Raw genomic sequence first — 27,355 nt, 5'->3', positions numbered from 1 at the left:
AGGAGAAATGTTAGTTTTTTACTTAGCCTTCTTACACTTTATGCCCTTCTGTGTCCTCTGAAGTCCAAGTGTCTCCTTGCATAATAAACTGTCTCCTAACCTTGAGCATTTTCACTGGAAGACCCTCGTTCCTGGAATTCTCTCCCTCTCATCTCCATCTCCTGGCTTCCTTCACATCCTGGCTAAAATTGTACTTTATACAAGAAACTTTTGCCAGTTTCCCATTATAGTATAGTTTGATATTTGATACTGTATAGTATCCCTTTATATTATAGTTTGAGATTTGATAGGACCCCTTCCTTTCCACTTTAAAAAAATTAATTCCCTTGATATTCTTGACTTTTTGTTCCAGGTGAATTTTGTTATTACTCTTCCTAGCCCTCTAAAGTAATCCTTTGGTAGTTTGATTGGTATGGAACTGAGTAAGTAAATTAATTTAGGTAGTATCATTTTTACTATATTGGATCTGCCTGCTAATTGACAATATTTCTCCTATTATTTAAATCTATATTTGTATAAAAATGTTTTATAATTGTGTTCATATAGTTCCTTTGTGTGTCTTACATACAGGTAGACTCTCAAGTATTTAAGTATTTTAAATGCAATTTCTCTTTTTATCTCTTTCTGTTGGATTTTGTTGGCAATGTACAGAAATGCTATTGATTTATTTGGGTTTATTTTATATCCTGCAACTTTGCAGAAGTCATTCATTGTTTCAGTTAATTTTTGAGTTGATCCTAGGGTTCTTTAAGTAAACCATCATATCATTTGCAAAGAGTGATAGGGTTTTTCTTCTTTGACTATGCTTATTCCTTCAGTTTCTTTCCTTCCTTCCTGTCTGTCTGTCTATCTATCTAGTTTTGTCTTATTGCTATAGCTAGCATTTATATTCTTGCTTTATCCCTGGTCTTACTGAAAATGCCTCTAGTTTATCCCCATTACAGATAATATTGACTCTTGATTTTAGATAAACAATATATCACTGTAAGGAAAACTGCATTTATTCCTGTGCTTTCTTAGTGTTTAACAGGAATACATGTTGTATCTTGTTAAAAGATTTCTCTGAAAAAAACAAAACAAAACCAAAAAAAGGGGGGGGGCAGCTAGGTGGCACAGTGGATAAAGCACCAGCTCTGGATTCAGGAGGACTTGAGTTCAGATCCGTGTGACCCTGGCCAAGTCACTTAATCCTCATTGCCCCAACCTGCCCCCCCCCCAAAAAAAACAAAAAAACTTTCTCTGCATCTTGTGATATAATCATATTATTTTTGTTATTTATGTTATTAATGTAGTTAATTATGTTATAGTTTTCCTAATATTGAACCAACCCTACATTCCTGGTATAAATTCAGTAATATGTTACTGTAGTCCAGTTAAAATGAGTATATGACCTGAATGTTAACAATGATACCATAAAACATTAGAAGAAAAGCAGATCAAAATGAATAAAACTAATAAATCTAGGATAAGAAGGTAAAAGGTTAACTGGGGGTGAAATCTTTGATATCTCTGATAAGGATTTGGTATCTAAGATTTATAGATAAGTAATAGAAATAGGTAAGACTAAACGCCATTCCCCGGTAGATAAGTGCTCAGAGGGTGTTAACAGTTCTCAAAAGAAGAATTGCAAACTATTAGCAATCATCTACAAGTATTAGCAATCATATATTTTTTTCTTTTCATTTTGAATTTTTCTTTTTAATTTTTTCAATTGCATGTAAAGATATTTTTTGCGTTCCAAATTTTTCTTTCACTGTCCCTTCCCTCTCTCCTCCTAAGGCCAGCAAGCAGTTTGATATAGGTTATACGTTACTATCATGTTAAACATGTTTCACCTTAATCAGGACAAAAAGAAGAAAAAAACGTCAAAAAAGAATAAACAAGAAAAATAACATAAATCCAATAACAAAAATAAAATAGTATGCTTCTGTCTTATTAGCAATCATATAAAAGAACTGCAAATTATTAGCAAATTGTATATCATTTGTAAGAGGAGCGATGCAAATCAAAACAACCCTCAGGCTTCACTTCATACAATGAAAAGGAAAAACCATGAGAATGGAAAAAAAAAAACCCCAAAACCTGTCTAGTCCATGTTGAAGGGATTGTAGAAACTAAGGTGTTGTTGATAGAGCTGTGAATTGGCACAACCATTCTGGAAAACAGTTTGGAATGATGCAAAAGAAGTGACTGAAATATCCATACCCCAAGAAAGGCCCATAAATAGCAGCACTTTTTTTTTAGTAATAGCAAAGAATTGGAAACTAAATAAATACCCATTAATTGGTGAATGACTAAATAAATTGTGGTACATGAAGTAATAGCAATATTACTGTACTGTAAGAAATAATGAGTAGGATGAATACTGAGAATAGCAAAAACATAGTATATGAACTGATGCAAAATGAAATAGAACTAGGAAAAGTGCATACATGACCATCAGTGATGTAAAGAAAATAGTAAACAAACAATCAAGAGAGTATTGTGGGCTCTTTTCCCCCTGTGATTTTTGAAAGGGAATTGATTTATCCATTTTATGTAATTATTTTAGTCTGTTCATCATAATGATGACGCTGAGGCAGGTTTTATATTTATGTTTGTGCTGTTTTGAGTAAACCTTTTATGAGGTTTTACCAAATTAATGAGACTTAATCACGTTAGATCCCCATTAGACTTTGAACTTTTAAAGGTAGGGACTGTCTTTTGCCTTCCTTTTTATCCTCAGTGCTTAACATAGTTCCTTGCACATAGTAGGTTCTTAATAGATGTTTACTGACTGACTGCTTGTACATAGTAGACACTTAATGATTGAATGATTAGATTGCTTGGAACGAAGCTAAAAGTAGACCCTTATCAAACGTTATATTAGAAGATGCTTGTTTTCTGTATTCTCCTCTATCACGCTCTCTTTCTTTCCCTTTTTTGCCACTTTGGATTTTGTGACAGGAAATAGTTGCTAGAAATTAATATGCTTTCTTGCCTGGATGAAGTGATGTCACCATACACTGACTGGTCTAACATTTGAATTTTTCTACTTAAGAATAAATCCCTTGCTCCTTTCATTTCTTTATGTTTGCATCAAACACACTCAATTAGACTAAGTTCTTTCAGAATCATTGACTAGAAAGACTCTTTCTGAATACTAAGGGGAAAAGAAGCCAATTCTCCTCATTTACCTGTCAGATCACTTCTTAAAAATAATGAATGTGGCAACTCCCACAATCCATGTTACAGCAGGGAGTCGTATTTACGAGGTGTCTAATCCAACACTGATCGTTCTTCTCATGCTGGTACAGATTGCAGAGAAGGTTGGCATACTGTCAGTACTTGGTGATTGTTACATTTTGTGATTCAGTGTCTTAGACCTGTTTATGGAAAATACTGATACCGGATTTGTCATTTTGGTGAAGCACCTAGTTGGCTACACCTTGGAGCTGATAACTTCGATTTAGTGTGTGCATGTATGTCAAGGTCTAAGAATGCCATCTTATCATTTGACATCAGGAATTCTAAATCTCTAGAGAACCCTATATATATGTGTGTGTGTGGTACACATAAATGTACATAGATGCACATATGTAGATACATACACACATATACGTGTACATATATACATATGTATATATGCGCATACAAACCATGTGTGTATGTGCACATATGTATATATGTGCACATATGTATACACGTATGTATATGTATATGGGGGAAGTTATTAAACATGAAATAAACTGGAATAGGAAGCTACATGCAGATGAGACCTCAAAGGTTAACACATTTTATTTTACAAATATACTAAGGCCTAGATAGGTCAAACAACTTGCCCAAGTTCACATGACTTAGTACTTGGTAGATCTAAGGGTAGAACAGATTTATACTAGTTTATCTCAACTGGGTCCTTTCTGCAGCATGGCAATCCTACTTTTCCTCCCTATTTGATTCCCTATCTCACTACAACAACTGTCCTAAACCTTTTCAAGGCTCCCATGACACCACTTCCCTTTCCCTCTTAGGTAAGTACATTACTTAAAAAAAAAAATTTAGGCCATTTGCCAAGAGCTCCCTCTTCTTTCCTCCTCTTCATCCTCTGTCCTCCACTACTTCACATTTGATTGAGGTAGAATGAGCCTACATGATAGTAATAAAATAATGGTTATTGATGATAAGGTGACTTTTCTGCTTGCCAATGCCAGCCCTTCTGTATGTACCCTTAATCCCACCCTCTGTCCTCTTTTCCAACAGATTACCCCCTCCATGTTCCCATTCTAATCTTCAATTTCTTCTGTTGATTGCTTCACTAATTTCTACAAACATGCTCAAATAGGCATGCTTTTAGGCAGCTAGGTGGCACAGTGAATAGAATGGTGGGCCTGGAGTCAGGAATACCTGATTCAAATCTGGCCTCAAATACTTACTAGCTGAGCAACCCTGGGCAAGTCACTTGATCTCAGTTTCCTCAGTTGTAAAATGGGGATTTAAAATAGCATTTATCTTTCAGGGTTGTTGTGTGGATCAAATGAGATATTTGTAAAGGCCTTAGCACAGTATCTGCCACATAGTAGACCTTTCATTTTCCCTTCCCGCCCAAATCTTTTCCATCCTTTAAAAACCCTCACTAGATATTCTAGTGCCTATATTATAGTATATCTCTTCTTCCCAAAGCTGTCCACACTTAGTGCATCCACTTCTCTTCTCATTTTCTTTTTTGTTTGTTTGTTTTTTGTGGGGCAATGAGGGTTAAGTGACTTCCCAAGGTCACACAGCTATTAAGTATCAAGTATCTGAGGTCAGATTTGAACTCAGGTCCTCCTGAATCCAAGGCCAGTGCTTTATCCACTGTACCACCTAGCTTCCCCCTCATTTTCTTTTAAACCTTCTGTTGTCTGGCTTCTGACTTCATCATATAACTGAAATGGCTTTCTTCAAAAATTACTGGTAATTTTTTTGACAATCTAATGGCTTTTTTCTCAATCCTCATCTTTCTGGATATCTCAGAAGCACTTGATGCAGTCAGCTGCTTCCTTCTGGATGTTTTCCTCAGAGTGTTCATGGCTCTGCTCTCGCTCATATATGTTTTACACTTCAGTCTTCTTTACTGAATCTTTATCTATGCCATGCCCACTTGTTGTGGATGGTGTTCATAAGTGTTTGTCTTGGGTTTTCCTTCTCTTTTTTTCTTTCTTTTCTTTTCATTCATTTATGTATGCATCTATATATTTTTGTGTTTTTTTATTTATTCATTTGTTTATTCGCTCATTTACAACGAAAGCTTTTATTTAAAATTTTTTCAAATCTTAATATTATTTTATTTTTCTGTTACATGTAAAGATAGTTTTTAACATTTATTTTTAAAAGATTTTGAGTTCCAAACTTCTCTACGTCCCTCCCTTCCCTCCCCTCTCCCCAAGACAGAAAGCAAGCTAATATAGGTTATACATGCATAATCATATTAAATATATTTCTGCATTAGTCATGTTGTGAAAGAAGAATTAGAACAAAAGGAAAAAACCTCAAAAAAGAAAAAAAAACAACCACCAAAAAGTAGAAACGGTATGGTTCAATCTGCATTCAGATTCCACAGTTCTTTTTTTTCTGGATGTGGAGAGCATTTTCTATCATGAGTCCTCTGGAATCATATTGAGTCATTGTATTGCTGAGAGGAGCTAAGTCTATCACAGTTGATTGTCACACAATGTTGCTGTTACTATGTACAATGTTCTCCTGGTTCTGCTCACTTCACTCAGCTCAGTCCACTTAAGTCTTTCCAGGTTTTTCTGAAATCCTGGCTTCTCATCATTTCTTACAGCACAGAAGTATTCTATTACATTCATATACCACAGCTTGTTCAGCCATTCCCCAATTGATGGGCGGTCTTTCGATTTTCAATTCTTTGCCACCAGAAAGAGAGGCTTTCCTTCTCTTTTTTTCTCTATACTTTCACTTGGTAATCTCATCAGATCCCAGGAATTCAGCTATCATCTCTACGAAGATAATCCCAGATTTATATATCCAGTCCCACTCTCAGTCCTATATCACCTATTGCCTATTGGGCATTTCAAATTGTATTTTCCTAGTGGGCATCTCAAATCCAACATATCCAAAACAGAAATCATTATTTCCCCTCCCTTCAAATTGCCCTCTCATCCAAATTATCCAATTACTGTTGATAATACCACCATCCTTCCAGTCACCTAAATTTTCAACCTTGACTCCTTTTTCTCACTTCACATGATAAGTTGTAAGGTTGTAATTTGTTTCTCTACATCTCTTCCATAATCATCCCTGTGGTAGGCTAGGCTAAACAAGTTTATCCTAAAACACATTACAATGGAGGAATTAGTCCCTGGGGAACTCTCTAGACTGAGGTATGGATAGAATTCCAAGAAGGGATCAAAGCTATCTATAGTCATATAAAAAAAATGCTCTAAATCCCTGTTGATTAGAGAAAGACAAATTAAAATAACTCTGAGCTGACGACCTGCACACCTATTAGAAATGACAGATGCTGAAGGGGATGAGGAAAAATAGGTACGCTAATGAATTGTTGGTCGAGTAGTGAACTGGTTCAACCATTCCAGAGAACAATCTTGACTATGCCCAAAGGGCTATAAACTGTGCATGCCTTTATATCTAGCAATACCTACTGTTAGGGTCTATACCCCCAAAGAGATCAAAGAAAAAAAGAAAAGGACTATATGTATAAAAACATTTATAACAGCTCTTTTTATGGTGGCAAGGATTGGAAACAGAGGATTCTCATCAATTGAGAATGAACTGAACAAGTTGTAACATATGATTGTGGAGTACTAATATGCTATAAGGAAATGACCAGGGAGGAATGTTCATAAAAAAAAACATGGCAAGATCTATAGGAACTGATGCTAAGTAAAGTGAGAAGAACCAGGAGATCATTGTGCACATTAATAGCAATGTTGTAATGAAGATCAACCGTGAAGACTTTGGCTACTCTGATCAGATACAGTGTGACCCAAGAGAGTTCCAACGACTCATGATGAAAAAATGCTATCCACACCTCCAGAGAGAACTGATGAACTCTGAGTGCAGATTGAAGCACAATTTCTCAATCTTGGTTTTTTTTTTCAATATGGCTAATATGGAAATGTTTTACACGATGTTGCACCTATAATTGATATATTGTTTGCCTTCTCAGTGGCTGGAGGAGGGGTGGGGAGGGAGAGAGGGGATCTGGAACTACAAATTGTAAAAGACAAGAATGCTCAAAACAAATACAAGTTTTAAAATATTTTTTAAAAAATCATTAGGGAGATGATTTCAGAAAAACCTAAGAAGACCTATATGAATTAATGGAGAGTGAAGTGAGCAGGACCAGGAAAACATTGTATAAAATAACAGAATTAGTATAACAGTGATCACTGTGAAAGACCTAGCTATTCTGATCAGGACAATGATCCAAGACAATTCCTAGGGACTCATGATGAAAAAGTCTGTCTACCTCCAGAGAGAACTGATGAACTCTGAGTACAAATTGAAGTATTATTTTTTCACTTTATTTTTTTGCTCCTTTTTTTTCAACTTGGGTAATATAGAAATGTTTTATTTGGTTTCAGATTTAAATTTTATGTCATATTGCTTGCCTTCTCAATGGGAAGAGGAGGGGGCAAGAGGGAGAGAGAATTTGGAATTTAAAAAAGAATTCTAAAAATAAATGACATTAAAAAAAGTAATTTCTAGGAGGAAATCTAAACCTCTAGGAGTTGAGGGATGTTAATAGATAACAGCCTCTGCCACATAGATAGGTAGTGCATAAAGATTTCTTTTTTTCAAACTGCATAACAGAAAGCTTTTCATTGGTTACATCCCTGTGACTCTATTTTCAAAAAGCCTCTACTGAGGTAGATTCCCATCTCCTCAGACCTGGTGATTTTCCACTCTGTGCTGATCCTGTTTGCTACCACACAAATATATTCTCCTGAATTCAAACAAACAAACAAACGAACCCTAGAGGGTCTTGGTATTCAGTTCCACTCAGCAAGAAATAGCACTAGCAGTATGTATCCTTAACCCTATGTTTGACAACTGTATTCTTATAAGCTATGAAAACTTACTCTTTTATATCCCTCTTGCTTTTGTAGGGTGCAGCTGGTAGGCCAGTTGGACTGGAATGGGGAGTCCCTGAAGGAGGATGTTATGAAATAAAACTGGGAAAGTATCTGGAAGCTATTTGAAGGCTTTAAATACTAGCCCTGAGGATCTTGCATTTTGTCCTAGAGGCAATAGAGAGCCACTGAATGTGTTTGAGTAGGAAAGTACCTGGTTCAGACCTTTCTTTAGAAATATCAGTTTGGCAACTATGTGGGAAAGGAGACATTTGGTAAGCTACAGTATTGAAGTTTGGAGTAAAAGGTAGAGAAGGAAGGAGGGATGAGAGATTTGCTGTTGTAGGTAGAATCAGCAGGACTAGGTAACTCATAATATGGGGTAGGGGAAATGGAAGGTTCAATGATAACACCAAAGCTGTGAACATTTAACAACTTGTTTCCTGTGACATTCTAGACTGATATTGGTAACTTGTGGTCCCATGACAAAGCTGGCTTATAGGATAACTTTTTATGGTGCCAAGTCATCAATCACCTCTGCTGTGCCTTCCCCCTTAGTGAGGCCCCTGCATGCTTCTGCAACCTTCTTGAGATTTAGCATATTTATAACGACCCTCCCTGTCCTGCCTTCTTTTAAATAAAATGTATACATGGGAAATCTTTGGAGCTCATGCAAAATGATGTAAGCAGAACATGGAGAACAAGGTATAGTATACATTCTACTACAACAGTGTAAGTGAAAAGAACCACCACAACAGCAACATCAAAATCAGTGGTGTAATAATTTGAGGATGTACTTCCTTCTTTGCAGAGGACAGGAACTATAGATATGGAACATTGCATATAGTGTTGGACTTGATTGATATTGTTTTGCTGAACTTTTTTTTTTCTTTTTCTTCTTTGTTATAACGGATGACTTTTCTAGGTGGGAGAGAGGGAAGAGATATTGGGAAGAAAGGGAATATAAAAACAAAATATACTAATAAAATAAAGTAATGTAATATGAAATCATATGCAGCAGATTAACTATCATCCTATTTCATTGAAAAGATTGAAGTACATCAATGCAAGCTCTCTCAGCCTCCCTTTTTTCCTTACTCAAAACTTTTTTGCAATCATGACCCCCTCTTCTCTTTCCCTTAAAACACACAGAAGAAAATATCCCATATCTAGTATAATATCTAATAATATTATAATCTAGATAATAATATCTAGATAATATCTAATAATATTATAATCTAGATAATAGATAATGTCCTTTATATCACTTCTTGCATATGTTTTTCATTTTAATATGTTGTGTTCATATACATATATGTGCATATAGAGGCATACATATATATAATTTTTTTTTCTTCCTTTATGTAGGACTCTCAAAGAATGTGAAATCCTTCGCATCTCTGCTGAGACATTCTCCTCTAATCAGATGGGACCTGCAAAAGATAAAATAGTCTTTGGACGAATCTTCCATGTTGTAGAGAATGACCTTTATATAGATTTTGGTGGCAAGTTTTCATTGGTATGCAAAAGACCAGAATCAGATGGAGAGTAAGTAGTAACATCATTTGAGTACTAAAAATGGTGTTTTAAAAAATATTTTATTGATGCTTTAAAAAAGAAAAAAATCTAGTCCTTCCTAATTCCCCCACTCCAGTAGAGCCATTTCTTCTAAGAAGTCTTAAGTTAAGCAAAACAAACCAACCACCACACTGATTGTGGTTGACGTAATATGCTCTTTTCTCTCCTTTGATCCCTACCTGTCTCCTGAAAGGAGGCCTCATCCATCATCAGTTCTGTGGAATCAAGATTAGTTAGTACCTCCAACTGAGTTCTAGTGTGTTTTGTTATGTTCCGTGATGTTGTGTTCCCAATACATATTCTACTTACTTTCTGACTTACATTCATTCTAGCATCAATTCAATTCTTTTCATTCAGCAATCACTTATTAAGGGTCTAGTATATCTGTGGTATTGATGTACAAAGACAGAAATAAAGGGGTATTTTCAAGTCTTGCAAGTCTTTCAATTGCTGTGAATTCTTCACAATCTTATTTCTTTTGATGTAATGATATTCCATCACATTCATATACTCCAGTTTGTTTATTCCCACATGACTCTCAGTTGCTCAATTCCTCATCTATAAAATGGAGATAATAATACCTCTGGTTCTACCCTAGGATTGTTCTTAGAGGTTAGTTGAGATAATGTATAGAAAGTGATTTATAATCCTTAAAGCATTATTTTAATGTCAGATGTTAAGATGATTATGATTTTCTAGTCATTTCCTATCTTTCCCTATTTGAGTAGCTTCAAAATCAATCCCCAAATGATTCCCATAGTGTGTCCTCCTTCAGATGGAATTGTTCTCTGTGCTTTGGATCAGGCCAGCCATTCTTTACTAATTCATCTTAAGTACCATTTCAGTTTCATCATGTGGCATGTTTGGTACCATATCTTAGTATTTAAGAATATTATTTCACAAAACAGGAGAAAAAATAGACATATTTTTCTCTCCACTATTTTTTGCTACTTTGTGAAGCAATACTGATCATATACCTGGACTCTGAGTTGTACTGATTTTCTTCTGGGAGATTGCATCCTACTTTCAGTTATTCTCAACTTCATACCACTGCAAAAGCCATTACTTTAATGCCAGTGATCTGTTGCTGCAGACTGTAAAACTCTGCATGTCAGACAAATTAAACAAACAAACCCCAAAGGAATTTTAAAAATATTGTTCAACATCAACAGATGAAACTTATATGCAAGAATTGATATAAAGGACATTATCAAATATATTTTTGACCTGAAAATGAGGAGGGATCAGAAATTGAAATAGACTGGCAGCTTACCTGATACATTAGGGAGCCTGGATATAAAAGAATATAAGAATAGTCTTTAGCCTGTAGAGTAGACTTGCAGGTGGTGAGAGGGGGAGATACAATGACAAATGATGACTTAGAAGGTAGATCTAGGAAGTAGTAGGTAAAGTTAGCAGAGCCAAATTTGGACTTGATATATAAAGAGAAACTTCTGACAGTTCATCAATTAAGCATTTATTTAAAAGGTCTACTCTGTGCTAGGTATTGTGCTAAGCAATGGAGATATAAAGAAAGGCAAAAGACAGTCCCTGCCCTTGAGAGACAACATGAAAAGAACTCTGTAAAAACAAGCTCTTGACATCATCTTTAGTTCCATGGAATCATTGTGAAGGCATTGATCAGAATTCTAAAATATTTTAAAGTTGTTCTCATTGTATAAATTGTTCTACTTCTTACTTCACTCTGCATCAGTTTCATGTAGATCTTCCCAACTTCTCTGAAACAATCTCTTTCATTATTTCTTATGGCACAATAATTATGCTCATATACTACAATTTGTTTAGTCATCTCCAAAAGGTGGGCACCCCCTTAGTTTCCAGGTTTTTTTACTATGAAAATATCTGATAACATACATACAAAATACATAAATGCATAAATAACATACGTGTATGTGTATATGTATGTTTTCTTTGATATCTATAGCAGTTAGTAATTTGTGATGCCATTTTGGATGATTTTTTTCATCCAGAGATACCAAGGAAATCCCTTTCTTCTGTGATTGATGGAAAGAGATGATTCTGGCCAATCAGAAAAGGATTGCTGAGCTCTTTCCTTCCCTCACAAAGGGGGAGAAATGTTTCCAGCCAGGAAGAATGTATCTAACCTTTACTTCTCTATCCTCTTTACATTTTAAAATGTTGTCATTCTGATTTGCGTCATGTAGGAACCATGTACCATTTATTTACGAAGAACTAACAGCCCCCTATAATTTAATGCTGTATTTTTGCAAAAACTGACTGAAGCACTGTGACACTTTTGAAAGTTCTGAGAGACTTAGTTTCTGGCTAATTTTAATCATTTTTATAATAAGACGCACATTTATTAATAAAAGGATGGTCATTTGGCTACTCTCTTAGACCACAGACCCTTCATGGCAGTGGGATTCACAGTTTATAGTTCCTGAGGGATGGCGATCAACTCTGGTTAACAATTATGAGAAAATGAGTATTACATGAGAAGTTGGGCTATATTACAGTGAGGGTGTGGACATACATGATTTAGATCACCTAAATTTTTAATCAAGAAACTTATCGATTTCCACATCACCATGTCTGACAGAAGAGAGAATCCACAGTTCTCCAGAGCTGTCTGAGAAAACATAATGAGCAGGAATATACCCATTAGCCAAACTTAAATTTTTTTTTTTACTATATGATTAGATCTTAGGCCTGGGTAAATTTCTGCTTAAGATTTCTCACACTGGTTGATGTCTGGATGAGGAAGTAGAAAAGGGAAAAAAAACTTGGCGGAACAATTAGCTGTTAATATATAGTGATTTTTCACAGCACTCTCTCCTTTATGATGTCTTACCTATCTACCTCCTGTACATAGTAACCTCTTCTGATGACTACTAGAGGTCCATAATTGAGTACCTGGGCTTTATGTAACATTTTTTGTTATGTATTTTTAATGCACTTGTCATTATTACTAATTATAGTTAAATTTGATTGTGTCTTGTCCCTTCTACTATTCTACTATCAGCTCCGTGAGGGCAGAGATATCATATTTTTATCTCCTGCAAAGACATAGTAGGGACACATACTTAGTAAATGTATATTGATATAAGTTGAACCAATTAATGTTGCTAGGCATCATATGACTTATTCGGAACATAATTTAGATTTTTCTTTCTTGTTTATTATTCCTTTTCCAGATTTGTGATTCTAGTCATCGTTCGAACAAAATCATTGTACTGTGTTGTGATAAAGTCATAGATTTAAGGCTTATCACTATAGGTAGTGTTATACATCCATTTTAAATGGAACTGAATGGAATGGCTTTTTACTTCTATTTCATCGTTTTTTAAACTTTTCTCTCCTTGTTCATTTCCCCTTTCTGAATATATTCAGCGTGTCCCCTCGTTTTTCTTTTTTAAAAATCTGTTCTAGAAACTAGAAAACCAATTATGTAAAAAATAATAGAATTTTGTCTAAATTAATAGCAAGAAGCCTATTAATAGATAGTATGGTTTATTTGAAAGTGTGCTATATTTAGAGTCAGAGACCTGGGGGCTTAAATTTCCTAGTTGTGCCACTTACTCAGACTGGGATGACCTTAGGCAAGTCATTTAACATTAAACTTTATAGGTCTTAGTTTCCTTCTCTTATAAAGTGACGATATTGGACTAAGATGTTCTCTGAGACCCCCTCTACCTCTAGGATAGAAAAACCTGTGGGTAAAGAAGCTGAGCTTACAATATGATACATTGAACAAGTGATCAATTGGGAGAGGGTAAAAGGATCAATTCAAATCCTGTTCTGCATTACCTGTGTGATCTTAGGCAAGCTACTTATGTCCCTGGGCTACCTCAGCTATAAAATGAGGGAGTTGAACTAGATAACTAACAGGGTTCCTTGAAATGCTAAATCTATAGTCTGTTTCATAGACGTTGTAAATGTTTTTCCCCCCCTTGCCCCTTTTTGGGGGGACTTGTTTGTGATACATCTGTCAGGGGTATCTCTTTGTCATAATATAACTGACTTCCAGAAAAGTTATATGCTACTGAGGTTAATTTGCTTTATTACCAGTTTATTAGTTGTTACTGTTAATATGTTAATAATAAGTAAAAATGATAGTTTTAGGGTTTTGAATGTGTTGATTTGTTTAGAATATTCTCCTAGATTATATGAACAGTTTAGATGTAAGCCTTTGATTGATTTATTGACAATTATTTTAGAATAAAACAGTGTAGTAATGCGTGCTTACATAGTACTGTGGAAGACTGTATTATAATACAACTAGTATTTTTTTTGGCTGATGCTATATTAAAATCATAATGCCTCAACTGTATCGCTTTTGTTTCTCCTATTCTAATATGATGGTATCCTGATCAGTGATGATGATATGATCATCATCACTGTTCACTTAGGGGAAATATCTGTTTCGCCTAAAAATAAAAATCTTATAATTAAAACATTTTCATTTCCCTTAGTTTTTTTCCCTTAGTTTTTTTTTATACAAACACCAATGGGTTGCTTTTAATATTAATGCTATAGATAGCTAGTTCAAATTTTTATTAAATTTTCAGTATTTTTACATACTTTTTGTTTTTATTTTATACAGGATGCAAAAATATCAGTAAAAAGACATACAGTGTTAAAAGTAAGGTTCATTTATTGATATTTTAATAAGATTTTTGCTTTCAAACATTATTTCTGTACTGGTATCCTCATTCACAACAGACATGATTGACAGCTCTTAGTACTATGAGTATCAAACAAGCATGATTGCAGCTCTAAAGCAGTTAACACGTGCAATGAATATCATCTGTACATTTGTTTGACACTGAGGTGGAATAAACAAGCTAATTTCCCAGTCTTTGTTTCTAATTCAGGCATATCTGTGTAGGGTCAAATAAAAAGTAGAAATATATGAATGTTTAAAAAAACTAACATTTTCAAAGTAATTGAGAAAGAAGGGAAAATCAGGTATTTCAGTTAAGTACTTTATTTAGCTTCAGTGCACAAGCTTATCTTTTTAAAGTAGATTTACTTGTAAGTGCACCTTTAAAACAGTAATATATATATATATATATACCACACACAAACATACACATGCACATATTTATATAGATATAGCTACATATACGTATATAGTAGAGGAAACCTACAATATATATTTATATACAGATATATTACATGTCTATATATGTCTGTATTTTTTATATATGTGTATATATTTAATGGAACAACATTTAAAAAAAAACTTTAGGCAGAAGGCTTTTATTGTACAAAAAATCTGTAAATGAAGTGGAATAATTTTTTTAAAAATTATGTCACAGAAGATTTAAATCCATAGGTATCAAATAATTTAGATATGATAATTATATTAAAAATATAACTTTTCTACCAGAAAAAAATGGTACAGAAATTTTCCATTGACTGATTTCATTTATATCTTATTTTGTATCATTTTCCATGTTATATTTGTAATGAAGGCCAGTAAATTCTACAGCCAAACTAAATTTATAGTTGTAATAATTTTGTCTTTCGGTCTTTCCAAGATTTTAAAGGTCAAAAAGTAAACTGGTAAACTACTATAATAGCCATTGTTTAAAAATGTAGCATTTAATTGGTCACAGGAAAGCTTTGAAGTAATTTCTGTGTAAAGACAAATAGGCAAAATCAGAATTCTGCTTGTTCAGTTATTTCAGGCTGTAGATCTTAAGATATTTGAAAATTTTAAATGGTCAACAGAAAAGGTATTATTTTAATGGGTAGAGATTTTGTATGGATTTTAATTGCCCTCTTGGTAAAATCTTGAACATGCTAGAATTCTATAATCTGTTAATCTCTAATTTTTTGCTTCTCTGGAAGACTTCCTGTTTACCTTTTGTTTTTTGTCTTTTAATTTTTTAATGCTTGCATTGTGTGATTTAGCTGTTACTTTAGTAAGTATGTACTGAATACCTGTTGTGTGTACCACTCTCTTGGGGCTGAAAAAAGATGCAAAAAACACCTTTTGGGTATTAAAATCTTGTTAGGGAGTTGAGAGGACAACCAGCTAAAGGGCTTTATGGTGATGCATCACAAAGATTCATTCTAGAAATTAGTAGGATGGGAAGGGAGTGTTAGCCTGAGGAAGGGACAGGGGAGTTGTCTCAAAGTATTTGAGAGTCTGTCATGTAGAAGTGGGATTAGACTTTTTCTATTTGACCCTGGACACAGAACTAGGAACAATGGATGAAGTTATAAAACAATAGATTTAGGCTTGATATAAGTAAAAATTTCCTACAGCTACCCAGTAGTGGGTCTGCCTCTTGAGGTAGTGTGATCCCCTTTTCTGGAGGTCTTTAAGGGAAGGCTTAATGACCTATATGGATTTTTTATAAAAAGTATTTCTCTGCAGACATGGTTGGGTCTAAATGTATTCCATATTGGTGATGCTGTGATCAAGTCCCATCAGAATGTAAGCTAATTGAGAGTAGGGGTTGTTTCATCCTTTGTCCTTATATTCCCCAGCAGCTAGAGCAGTGCCAGACTATGGTAGGTGCTTAATAGATATTTGTGGATTCATTTTTTAAACCTAGTTAAGGAGATAAAACAAGCAGTCATGTCAACAGATAAGGCCTTTAAGTAACAATAAATTTTAAAATCTGACTTGAAAGGAGTTTTCAGCAATTCCGTTTGATTAGTACCTGAACAAGAATAGTAGTCCTCCATACTCTGCTTAAAGATCTCTAACACTTACTAGCCGTGTGACCCTGGGCAAGTCACTTAACCCTCATTGCCCTGAAAAAAATTTTTAAAAATTTTAAAAAAGGAGGTAGGAGCCTTGTACCTTCAAGAACAGTCCATTATCCTTTTGGGTAACTAACTGATAGGGCTTGTCTCTTAACAAAGGTCAGAAATATGCCTTACTCTAACTTCTACCAGTTGCTCCTTCCTCATTCTGTCCCATAGGGCCAAATAGAATAAGTTTGGTCTTTCTTTCTCATGATGAATTAAACTAAATGTTCCTATTTCTTCAAACCAATCCTCTTATGGTAGGTATCTCCTTGCAGACTTTCCCCATCCTGGTTGCCCTCCTTTGGGTTTTTTTCCTTATACGTGACTTCCCATCTTCTTTTTGCCTCTATCTCTTCACATAGTGCTTATCTCCATGTCTGGAATGCACTGCTTCCTCATCCTTGCCTCTTAAAACCCTCAGTTTTTAAAGCTTAGCTCATGTCACCTCTTACATGAGGTTTTTTTTTTCTTTTCCCATTTCCCTAACTGGTGGTGACACTTGTGTCCTCAATTACTTTATATGTTTTTTGTTTTCAAAGAGAAGCACTGTGGGGTAGTGTAGAGGTGTCACACTCAAGGTCTGCAAGATTATTGAGTACAGCAGTACCAAATTAAATGCAATTGGGAAACATTTAACAAAAATTTTTAAAATACACTGCAACATAGATGATGTCAATTTGTGATTTTCTAAGTCAGTGTTTCTTTGCAGGGATCTGTTTTTATATGAGTTTCACACCACTGGTGTAGAAGATAGAAAGCTGCCTTGAAATTAGGAAACCTGTATTCCAGTCTTTAACATATACTAGCCTCATGACCTTGCACATGTCATTTAACCTGTTAATGTCCTGGTAAATTCTCTAAGCCTGTAAGTTACAGTTTCTTTCTTTCTTTTTTTTTTTTAAGTGAGGCAATTGGGGTTAAGTGACTTGCCCAGGGTCACACAGCTAGTAAATGTCAAGTATCTGAGGCCGGATTTGAACTCAGGTACTCCTGACTCCAGGGCCAGTGCTCTAACCACTGCGCCACCTAGCTGCCCCTAAGTTACAGTTTCATAGGTAGAGAGGGTTTCATCATAAGTAGTTCCCCACATGAATGAAATCACAGATTCGGACACTGATAACATTTTATATTTACTTATGTGCTTAGATGTTATTTTTCCAAATAGATTGTTTCTTGAAGGCAGGAACTGTTTAATTTTTGCCTTTAATATCCTAGGCACCCAGCATAATACTTGTATCAAGCAGGTAATTAATAAATGTTTATTGATTGATTTTTTCTTTTTAGAATTTTATTTTCCAAATTAGATGTAAAAACAAATTTTGACATTTTTTTTAAACTTTGTGTTCCAACTTCTCTTCGTCCCTCCCTCCACCCCCCACCCCCAAGAACTCAAGCAATTCACCATAAGTTATACATGGGTAGTCATGCAAAACATCTCCACATTAGCCAGGTTGTGAAAGAAAATAGACAAAAACAAAACTTTAGATTAAGGAACTATCAGAAAAAATTATGCTTCAATCTGTTTTCAGATACCATCAGTTCTTTATCTGTAGATGGATTGCAATTTTCATAAGTCCTTCAGAGTTATATTGGATCATTGCATTGCTGAAAAAAACCACATCCTTCGTAGGAGATCATCTTACACTATTGCTGTTCTTTTGTATACAGTACATTTCACTCTGCTTCAGTTCATGTAGGTCTTTCCAGGTTTTTCTGATAGCATCCTGTTCATCATAACTTTTAGATACTACCTTAAACTTGACAAAGAATTTTCTTCACAATAGCCCAGCAAAGTAGGTACCATACATTTTGCCATTATAATCAATCATTATAACTGTTTCCCTCCATCCTATTCCCTTCCCATGATATTTACTCTATTTTCTATCTTTTACCGTATTCCTCCTCAAAAGTGTTTTGCTTCTGACTGCCTTCTCACCCGCTCTGCCCTCCCTTTTTTCACCCTTCCTTCCTTATCCCCTTCCCCTCCTACTTTTCCTCCTTGAGCCAACTCTGATGCAATTAAGGTCTTTGAGCTAATTCTGATGTATAGAAGACTCCTTTACTTCCCCACACCTCCCCCATCTCTCCCCTCATTCTGTACACCCTTTCTTGTTTCTTTCATGTGAGATTTCACCCCATTCTGCCACTCCCCTATCCCCTCCCCCAGTGTATTCCTCTCCCCCTTCAATTTTACCCCAAAGATGTCATCATGGGGCAGCTAGGTGACACAGTGGACAAAGCACCCGCCCTGGACCCAAGAGGACCCGAGCCCAAATTTGGCCTCGGATGCAAGGCACTCATTAACCCCGAACTCATCCCACCCCCACCCCCCCAAAAAAAGAGAGAGAAACAAAAAAAATAGGTATCTTCCCTTCATAATCAATTCCTACCTGTGCCCTCTCTCTAAATTTATTCCTGTTATCTGCCCTAATACTCATAAGTCTCTTATCATTTAGACATATCATCTTCCCATGTAGGAATGTAAACAGTTTAACTGTATTACATTTCTCATGATTTCTTTTTCCTGTTTATCTTTTTATGCTTCTCTAGGGTCTTGCATTTGAAAGTCAAATTATCTATTCAGTTCAGGTCTTTTCATCACAAATACCTGAAAGTCTTCTTTTTCATTGAAGTCCCATTTTTTCCCCTGAAAGATTATACACAGTTTTGCTGGGCAAGTGATTTTTGGTTGTAAACCCAATTCCTTTGCTCTCTGTAAAATCATATTCCATGCCCTCTGATCCTTTAATGTAGAAGCTGCTAGATTCTGTGCTATCCTTACTGTGGCTCCACTGTATTTGAATTGCTTCTTTCTGGCTGCTTGCAATATTTTCTCCTTGACCTCGGAGCTCTGTAATTTGGCTATAATATTCCTGGAGACCCTTTTGGGGTCTCTTTCAGGAGGTGATCTGTGGATTCTTTCAATTTCTATTTTACCTTCTGCTTCTAGAATATCAGGACAATTTTCCCTGACAATTTTTTGGAAGATGATGTCTAAGCTCCTTCCTTGATCGTGGTTTTCAGGTGGTCCAATAATTTTCAGATTATCTCTCCTGGATCTATTTTCCAGGTCAGCAGTTTTTCCAAGAAGATATTTCACATTGCCCTCTATTTTTTTATTCATTTGAATTTGCTTTAGTGTGTCTTGGTTTCTCATAAAGTCATTAGCTTCCATTTGTTCATTCCTAATTCTTAGGCAATTATTTTTGTCAGAGAGATTTTCCATTTGGCTTTTAAAGCTGTTGACTTTTTTCTCATGTCTTTCCTACATCACCCTCATTTCTCTTTCCAGTTTTTCCTCTACCTCTCTGACTTTATCTTCAAAGTCCTTTTTGAGTGCTTCTTTGTCCTGAGTCTAATGCCTATTTTTCTTGGAAGCTTTGGATGTAGGGGCCTTAATGTTGCTATCCTCTTCTGAGGGTGCTCCTCAATCTTCCTTATCACTAAAGAAGCTTTCTATGGTTCACAACTTTCTCTGCCTGCTCATCCTGCTCGTTGTTCACTTGACTTTTAACTCCTTCTTAGTGTGGGGTCCTGTTTCCAGGATATACTGTCCCAAGCTTCAGGGGGTGTCAGGTGTTATGATTTAATGAGGAACAATTTCTTCACTTGCCTGGCCCTTTCTCTGGTCTGTAGATAACCACAGGCCAACTTGCCAATCAGTCAGGCAGCAAAACTTTATGTGCTGTGGTTGCTAGCTCTGACGAGCCTACACCCCTTCCTCTTCTGGGCCATCACCGCTCAGGGTTTCTTCCTGGTTCCCTGCTATGGTAGGACGTTCGAATCCCCCCTTAGCTCCTGCATACATTTCCATAGACTCCCAGCCCCCCCAGCCATTCAGCCCTCTTACCAGACTGTGAACTTAGTTCCAGAAGTCACCAGCACTGCAGCTGATTCTGGGGCTCCAGGATAATTTTCTCCAGCATAGCATGCATGGGGCTGTATTTGTGTGTGGACTCCACTTCCAGCCCAGCTCCCTCTTCTCCTGAACTTCCAACATGTCTTTGGCTGGAAAATAATCTCAGTCGTTTTTTTTGTGGGTTCTGCTGCTCCAGGAGTTGTTTTCTGGTTGTGTTTGGAGGGTTTTTTTGAGTAATTGTGTTAGGAAGTCTGAGTGTTTACTGCCTTTCCTCTGCCATTGTTGATTGATTCTTTTTTTTTTTTTTTATTTTTTTTTAGTAAGGCAATTGGGGTTAAGTGACTTGCCCAGGGTCACACAGCTAGTAAGTGTTAAGTGTCTGAGGCCGGATTTGAACTCAGGTACTCCTGACTCCAGGGCCAGTACTCTATCCACTGCGCCACCTAGCTGCCCCTCATTGTTGATTGATTCTTAAAATATGTTGCCTTGTACTAAACACAGTATTCACAGTGGAGTTCAAGCAGAGCAAAGCACAGTGGAACTGTCACCTTTATTTGGGACATTCGCCTCCTTATTCCCTGAAGCTTTGCCTTTATTAATGCAGCCTAACATTACATTGACTTTATTTACTGAAACCAAGCTTTCGTTCTGTTAAAACTCTGAGATCTTCTCACATGAACTGTACTTTAGACATTCCTTTTCCATCTTTTACTTGTGAAATAGATTTTTGTTTTTAGCCAAGAGCACTTTTTAAAATCCCCATTTAAAGTTATTCTTATTAGATTTCCTCCCGGGGTTCTGGTCTCTTGAGATCTTTTTAGATCTAACTTTGTAATTATATGTGTTATCTATAACAAAAGTTTACATTTCAGTTGAAGGAATTGGGGATGTTCAGCTTGGAGAAGAAAAAAATCTAAGGAAGACATGGTGGTTTGTCTTTAAGTACCTGAGATCTTGTCACATGGAAGAATCACTAGACTTGTTCTGTTTTGTCCCAGAAAGCAGAACTAATCAGTCAGTCAGTCAGTGAGTGTTTATTAAGTTTTTCCTCTGCCTGCGTACTGGGCTAAGTGCTGGGGATAAAAACAAAGGAAGAGTTTCCTGCCTTCAAGAAGCTTGCTTTCTAATGGAGGAAATAACATGTAAATAACCCGAATTACACAAGTTATACTCAAGGGAGATGGGAGGTGAGCTCAGAGGGAAGGCACTCTAAGCTGGGGTACTTAGGACAGGCCTCCTGCAGAAGGTGGTATTTGAGCTGGGTCTTGAGAAATACAAGGAAAAATAAGAAGGGGGCAGCATTCCAGGTGTGTGGGACAGCCCACTGGTATAGTCACAGAGACTTAAGATGGAATAGTGTCCTGTGAGAAACTAAGAAGTCAGATTGCAGAGTGCAAGGAGGGGAAGAAATTATTAGACGGATGAAGAAATAGGAAGGAACAAGGTTGTGAAAGGCTTTAAATGCTAGAGCTTTTGAAGTTATCTAGCCAGTCTGTCTTATCATTTGTTTGAGCTTCTAGTAAAACTGTTTAGGGGCAGCTAGGTGGCGCAGTGGAGAGAGCACTGGCCCTGGAGTCAGGAGTACCTGGGTTCAAATCCGGCCTCAGACACTTAACACTTACTAGCTGTGTGACTGACCCTGGAAAGTCACTTAACCCCAATTGCCTCACTTAAAAAAGAAAGAAACAAACAAACAAAAAAACCTGTTAGCCTGTATGGAGGTCTTAAGCCTTGTGAAGCATGTGAACTCACAATAATGTTTTTAAATAACTGAAGGAAATGATAAATTTCAGTTAGATGTTAGTGACAATTTTAAAAAATATATTCCCTTCTAAGTCACAACCCCTCTGAAATCTTTCTATGCACCTGCACTTTAAAAACCCCTAACTTAAGGTTTTTGTTATTAGGTGCCACAGGGTGGAGCTGTATGGGGAAGGAGACCCTCTATTTTGTCCCTCAATATAAAATTTTTGACTCTCTTTTTGGGTGACAAGTACTGATTCCTAAGTGGCTTGATGTCTTAGTTTATAGAACTAGAACCAGATAATTTAAATACTATTGTATTTCATGAGGTTTAACTTAGTTGAGACAATGAAACTAGACTTCTTTGTTCCTAGCCAACTACAAAATCAAGAAAGCTTTTCCATTTATCCTATATTTCGTTTTTTTAAAAGTTTTAATTCAGAACCCCAATTCTGGACCTAAAATAGACTACTTCATAATGTTGCTTTTAAAATGTAAATTAGACATTAGATGAGTATAATTAAATACTTAATTAGAACTGATTGAGCATATTATACTGTTCGTGTGGGTTTTGTGCTGTTGCCTGTGTCATTTTTGAATTTATTAAGCAAATGGATCTTTCCTTGATGAATTTTCCTTGAAAGCATTTTCCTTCTTGTGCAGTATGTTTTTGAAAAGGAGGGTTATGAACTATTTGTAATCATATATTATGGAAACAGATGCACTTGATTCAAGATAGAATGAGTAATTTGAAAGTACTTGGCTTTTAAAATGTATTGCTGTGGTTTTATGTACTGTGTGAGACTCAGCACTTTTATTTGAGTTCAACTTGTCTCAACACCCTTATTTATATACTCTGTATTCTATTTTGGGCCAAAAAGATAAATATCAATCTATTTTGAAAGTTACCAGTAAGACAAAAAGGTAAACTCTTCAAAAAAAAATCTCTAAACATAGTCCACAAACAGAAGTCTTTCCCTATAATCCCATTCATAACTGTTTTTATTATGAAGTAGGTGGATTTTGGGGGTAGGAAGGAACTGTATAATCCCTAGGTACATTTGATGTTAAGTCTCTAGAAATTTTCCAAGAATAGCAATAATTTTTATGAGGTGGTTTCCAAATTCTTTGCTTAATAGGAATCTTAGGACGTTTTGTCTAGTCTGTCGTATTAGCCATATGAAGTGTTTCAAAGAAAAAAAAAATCAAGTGTATGTTCTATTTTTTGCCCCTTTGATTTAATGTGCCTTATGTGCCTTCATAGAACATTGATACTGGTTTTTTAAGTAGGCAGAGTAAAGATTTTAGGTTTGATGGAGGATGAAACTTAGTTCATGATTTAAAGCAATTCTTTTTAATTTTTTTGGTGAGGCAATTGGGGTTAAGTGACTTGCCCAGGGTCACACAGCTAGTAAGTGTCAAGTGTCTGAAGCCAGATTTGAACTCAGGTCCTCCTCAATCCAGGGCCAAAGCAGTTATTCTTTATTCTACTTTTTGCTTCTCTATTAGCAAATCATTTAACCTCACATACATATCATCTCAGGGATATTAGGAAATTCCCCAAATGTTATTTTCAGTCAGCAGTAGTGCTACTTGTATTAGAAGTACAATTAGTAACGATGATGAAGATATATAAACATCTTTTGGTGACATAATTTTAAAATTCTTAGCACAATGCTTTGTACATATGAATTACTTAATCAATATTTGCTGATTGAATGACTGGGATTTAAGATCACCCTAGGTGATAAAATGAGACCTCCAGCTTGTAGAACCCCTATGGTGCATTTATGGGAGGATATGAATCAGAGTCTCACAAGATGAATGGGCAGGTAAGAATGACTTTTCAGTCTACGTCTTTAGAAAAATATCCAAATCCACAAAATCCATTTGAATCTTTGAGAGGTTCCAGAACCCATAAGTATATATTAAGTATCTGCTCTGTCCTGTGAGGGCACTCTTGTGTGCCTGGGGATACAAAGATAAAAATGAAATTGGCCCCCAGTCAGCTTAAATTCTATCAAAGGAGATAACATGTACACTTATAAGTATATCCAAACTCTTTAAAATTAAATACAAGCTGTTTAGATGAGGGAAAGCTCTGAAAGGCCTTATGATGGAAGTGGATCTTACAGCAAGCTTTGAAGGAAGCTAGGGCTTCCAGAAAGGTTGAGAGAAAGGAAGGCAAACTGGTACAAAGGCATGGAGAGAGGAAACAGAGCATCAAGCACAAGAAACAGCTTAGAAGTCCAGTTGGACCAAACCAAAGAATGCATGAGTGGGAATAATGTATGATAAACCTAGAGATTTAAGATAAATTGAAGGTATTTTCTTTTTTTCTCAAATTTTCTTAAAGCTCTTTGCCAAGATCCCTTCTTTGCCTCTACCACCTTGCATTATACTTTATTAGTATGTGTCACATTCTCTTTTCTTTGGGTGGGTGTTTTGAAAGAACAAAGTGCCTTCTTAGGGTAGATATGATGGATATTTGTATTAGGCTCAATGAAGAAATAGCAACCAACTCAGCTTTAAGATTAAGATTAAGAAATTACAGTCGTCCTGGAGTTACAATCTCAGGTTCACGACATTTTTGTTGTATGTTACTTTGAAATCTCTTTTAGTGTGGTTTTCTCCCTCAAGTGTTTTATTTTTCATGGTAAGTAAGATTGTTCACAAAATAATGACATCATTTTATACAGGTCTAATTTTGAAGGAATAGGTCATGTTTCCTTCCCTATCTTCAAAATAAAAAGAAAACAACAACATAGTAATGACATCCTTTTTGTACTAATAATAACGATAAAGATATGTTTGTTTCACATAATTTTTTATAACATTTTCTAGTTTTCTTTAATGGGAAAATGTATTAATACATGATTAAAGTTACTAGATTTCATTTCTTTCCATTCCAGTTATTGTATTTAACTCATTAAATGAGCTTTGTTCTAAACTTATTTCTTAATGGATAACTGTCTATTGATTTCATTTCCCGAGGGGGAAGATTGACACAATTTCTTGAAGACTGCATGCTTTATTTTAGGGGCATGAGGTATAGGAAGAGGCAATTTCATATATTCCAGGTGTCACTTTATTTCCTAAAAAGACATAAAACAAACTGTACTTATTGTGTTCCAACTTTTATAATTTTAAGAAAAAACATGTTCAACATTAATACTATGGGGGCAGCTAGGTGGCTCAGTGGATAAAGCACTGGTCCTGGATTCAGGAGTACCTGAGTTCAAATCTGGCCTCAGACACTTGACACTTACTAGCTGTGTGACCCTGGGCAAGTCACTTAACCCTCATTGCCCTGCAAAAAATAAATAAATTAAAAAAAAAAAACATTAATACTATGTCAAACAAATATATTGAAAATGAAGTCCCAAAAGATCTGTTAACATAATATACCTTGGTTTTCCAAAACTTCCCAAATCTTTTAATGTGTTTCTCTCTGACAGAATAGGAATTTAAACCATCTTTTGAAATCTCTTTGCTTTTTATTCTACCTATCTTTTATCTGTAGCATTCGGGAAAGAACAGTACTAATAATCCACAATTACTCTTCCCATCCTTCCTAGCCTCCTTATAACCTTTGACACTGTTGATTACCCTCTTCTCCCTGATAATCTCTTCTCTAGATTTTTATGACACTTCTGGTGCTCTCTCTACTGTGCCACTTAGCAGCCCCTTCACAACCATCCTATGAGGTCAGTAATATGAGTATTATGCCTCCTATATATCTGAAACTTAAAGAAAGTTAGGTCATTTGCTTAAGGTCATACTTTGGAGCTGGGTTTCAAATCCAGGCTTCTCACCCCAAATCTACTTTACTGTGCTGCTTCTTCATCTGTTAAATGAGGGGGGAGAGGCAAAAAGCATTAGGCTAGATAGTCTGTTTAGGGATCTTTTGATTCAGTTACAGTTCCTAGCTTTACCAGTTATCACATTTGCTTTCTGGCATACTAGTCACCCCCCAGGTTTAACATTTTGCCTGAATCCCAGACATGGTTGTTTAGTAGGACTGATCTTCCTGCCCTCCCCTCCTATATTATGGTTCCAGCCTCTTAAAGGAAGGCTCATTGTTTATATTAAAGGAGGCTAAATTCAGGGAAGTGGCATGAATTCCCTTTTTTCACAAAGCTATTACACAGTGCAATTCACTCTCACTTCTTAGCCCAAACAATGCATGTGGTGCCACCAAGTCTGCTGTCAAAGAGCTGCAGCTTTCCTTTTTGAAAACAGCCTCTATAGTAGTGACCATGCTAATACAAAGTTAATCAGTGCATTTCAGTAAATGACCATCATCACATTCATAGCAGTGTCTATTTTGGAAATGCTAACGTTTTATCTCCCATAGGCATAGTGTATTATTTGCGGGGTTGCTTTGTAATTCTAACAGTTTCTTGCCCCCCAGTGAAGGTCATTTTTCAGTGGTTGTTTTGTACCACAAATTAAGGAGTTCTTTTTTCTGTGGTTCAGTAATACATAAGGATTGTGCTGCCAGCATTGCTGGAGCCCCGATTCTCTAAACAGTTTTTTGTTTGTTTTTTAAAGAATTTTTGGTCTGACAGACAAACATTTGGTACAGAAATCTTTAGAGGATGGGCATTCATATAATAAATTGCAGTGTTTAGGTGGTCGAGTTGTCACTTGTCAGTTCTAAAACTGGATGGTCCACTGTGGTACGAAATGTCTAACGAAGGGTTTACTGACAAGTAGTATCCACGCCTGCCAGTAGGCTAGTATCTTTGGACTTTTGTCCCTGAGCTTAGAGATTCTTATGCCCTGAAATAAATGTTCGTTATACCTTCTGAGGTAAGTCCTTATTGGCTTTGGTTTGGGTGTTTACTGACTAACCTATTTTATTTTTATGGCAACATGGAAAGCACCAGGATGTTCTTCTGATTCTTTTAGGTGAATGTCCCTATTTGGTGGTGGCCATGGTGGAATCTGGTACAGTGGGGAAAGCCCTGAAATTAGCAAGTTATGGTCATAGGTTTGAATTGCTGCTTTTTGTCCCTTATTGGCTGTGTGACTTTTTATAATGCACCTTACCTTATCTCTAGACCTAAATTGCCTCATCTGTAAATTTGGGAAAGAGGATTCAACTAGGTTGTTTAACATCTATTTTACTTCCAAATCTATATTTTTATTCCTGATCTTGCCTGTATTTTGTAGATCTAACTGGATAGAATTGTGATTCTTCTGTGGGATAGAATCTCACAATAATTGGGTAGAGAAATTGCGGGGATAGGGATGGTGTTTGCCACAGTGAGGATCTGGTTCTGCAGATGATTTGATTATTGGCTTAACCTGACTATCTTTTTTTTTTTTTAATCAAAATCATGTG

The 27,355-nt window shown here is 35.9% G+C and overlaps 1 protein-coding gene across 1 annotated transcript in view; it reads left to right on the top strand.

Annotated features, from left to right (window-relative positions):
- MRPS28 (mitochondrial ribosomal protein S28) overlaps positions 1-27,355 on the top strand; it is a 171,054-nt gene that overhangs the window by 20,249 nt on the left and 123,450 nt on the right. The window contains 2 exon segments of the mRNA XM_043975685.1: positions 9,455-9,494; positions 9,497-9,623. Of these exon segments, the coding sequence (XP_043831620.1) occupies positions 9,455-9,494; positions 9,497-9,623 (167 nt within the window).

The sequence above is a fragment of the Dromiciops gliroides genome, chromosome 1 (assembly GCF_019393635.1).
Source record: "Dromiciops gliroides isolate mDroGli1 chromosome 1, mDroGli1.pri, whole genome shotgun sequence".
NCBI lineage: Eukaryota > Metazoa > Chordata > Mammalia > Microbiotheria > Microbiotheriidae > Dromiciops > Dromiciops gliroides.
Note: the sequence above shows the minus strand (reverse complement) of the source record. Positions and strands in the feature narration are given on the sequence as shown.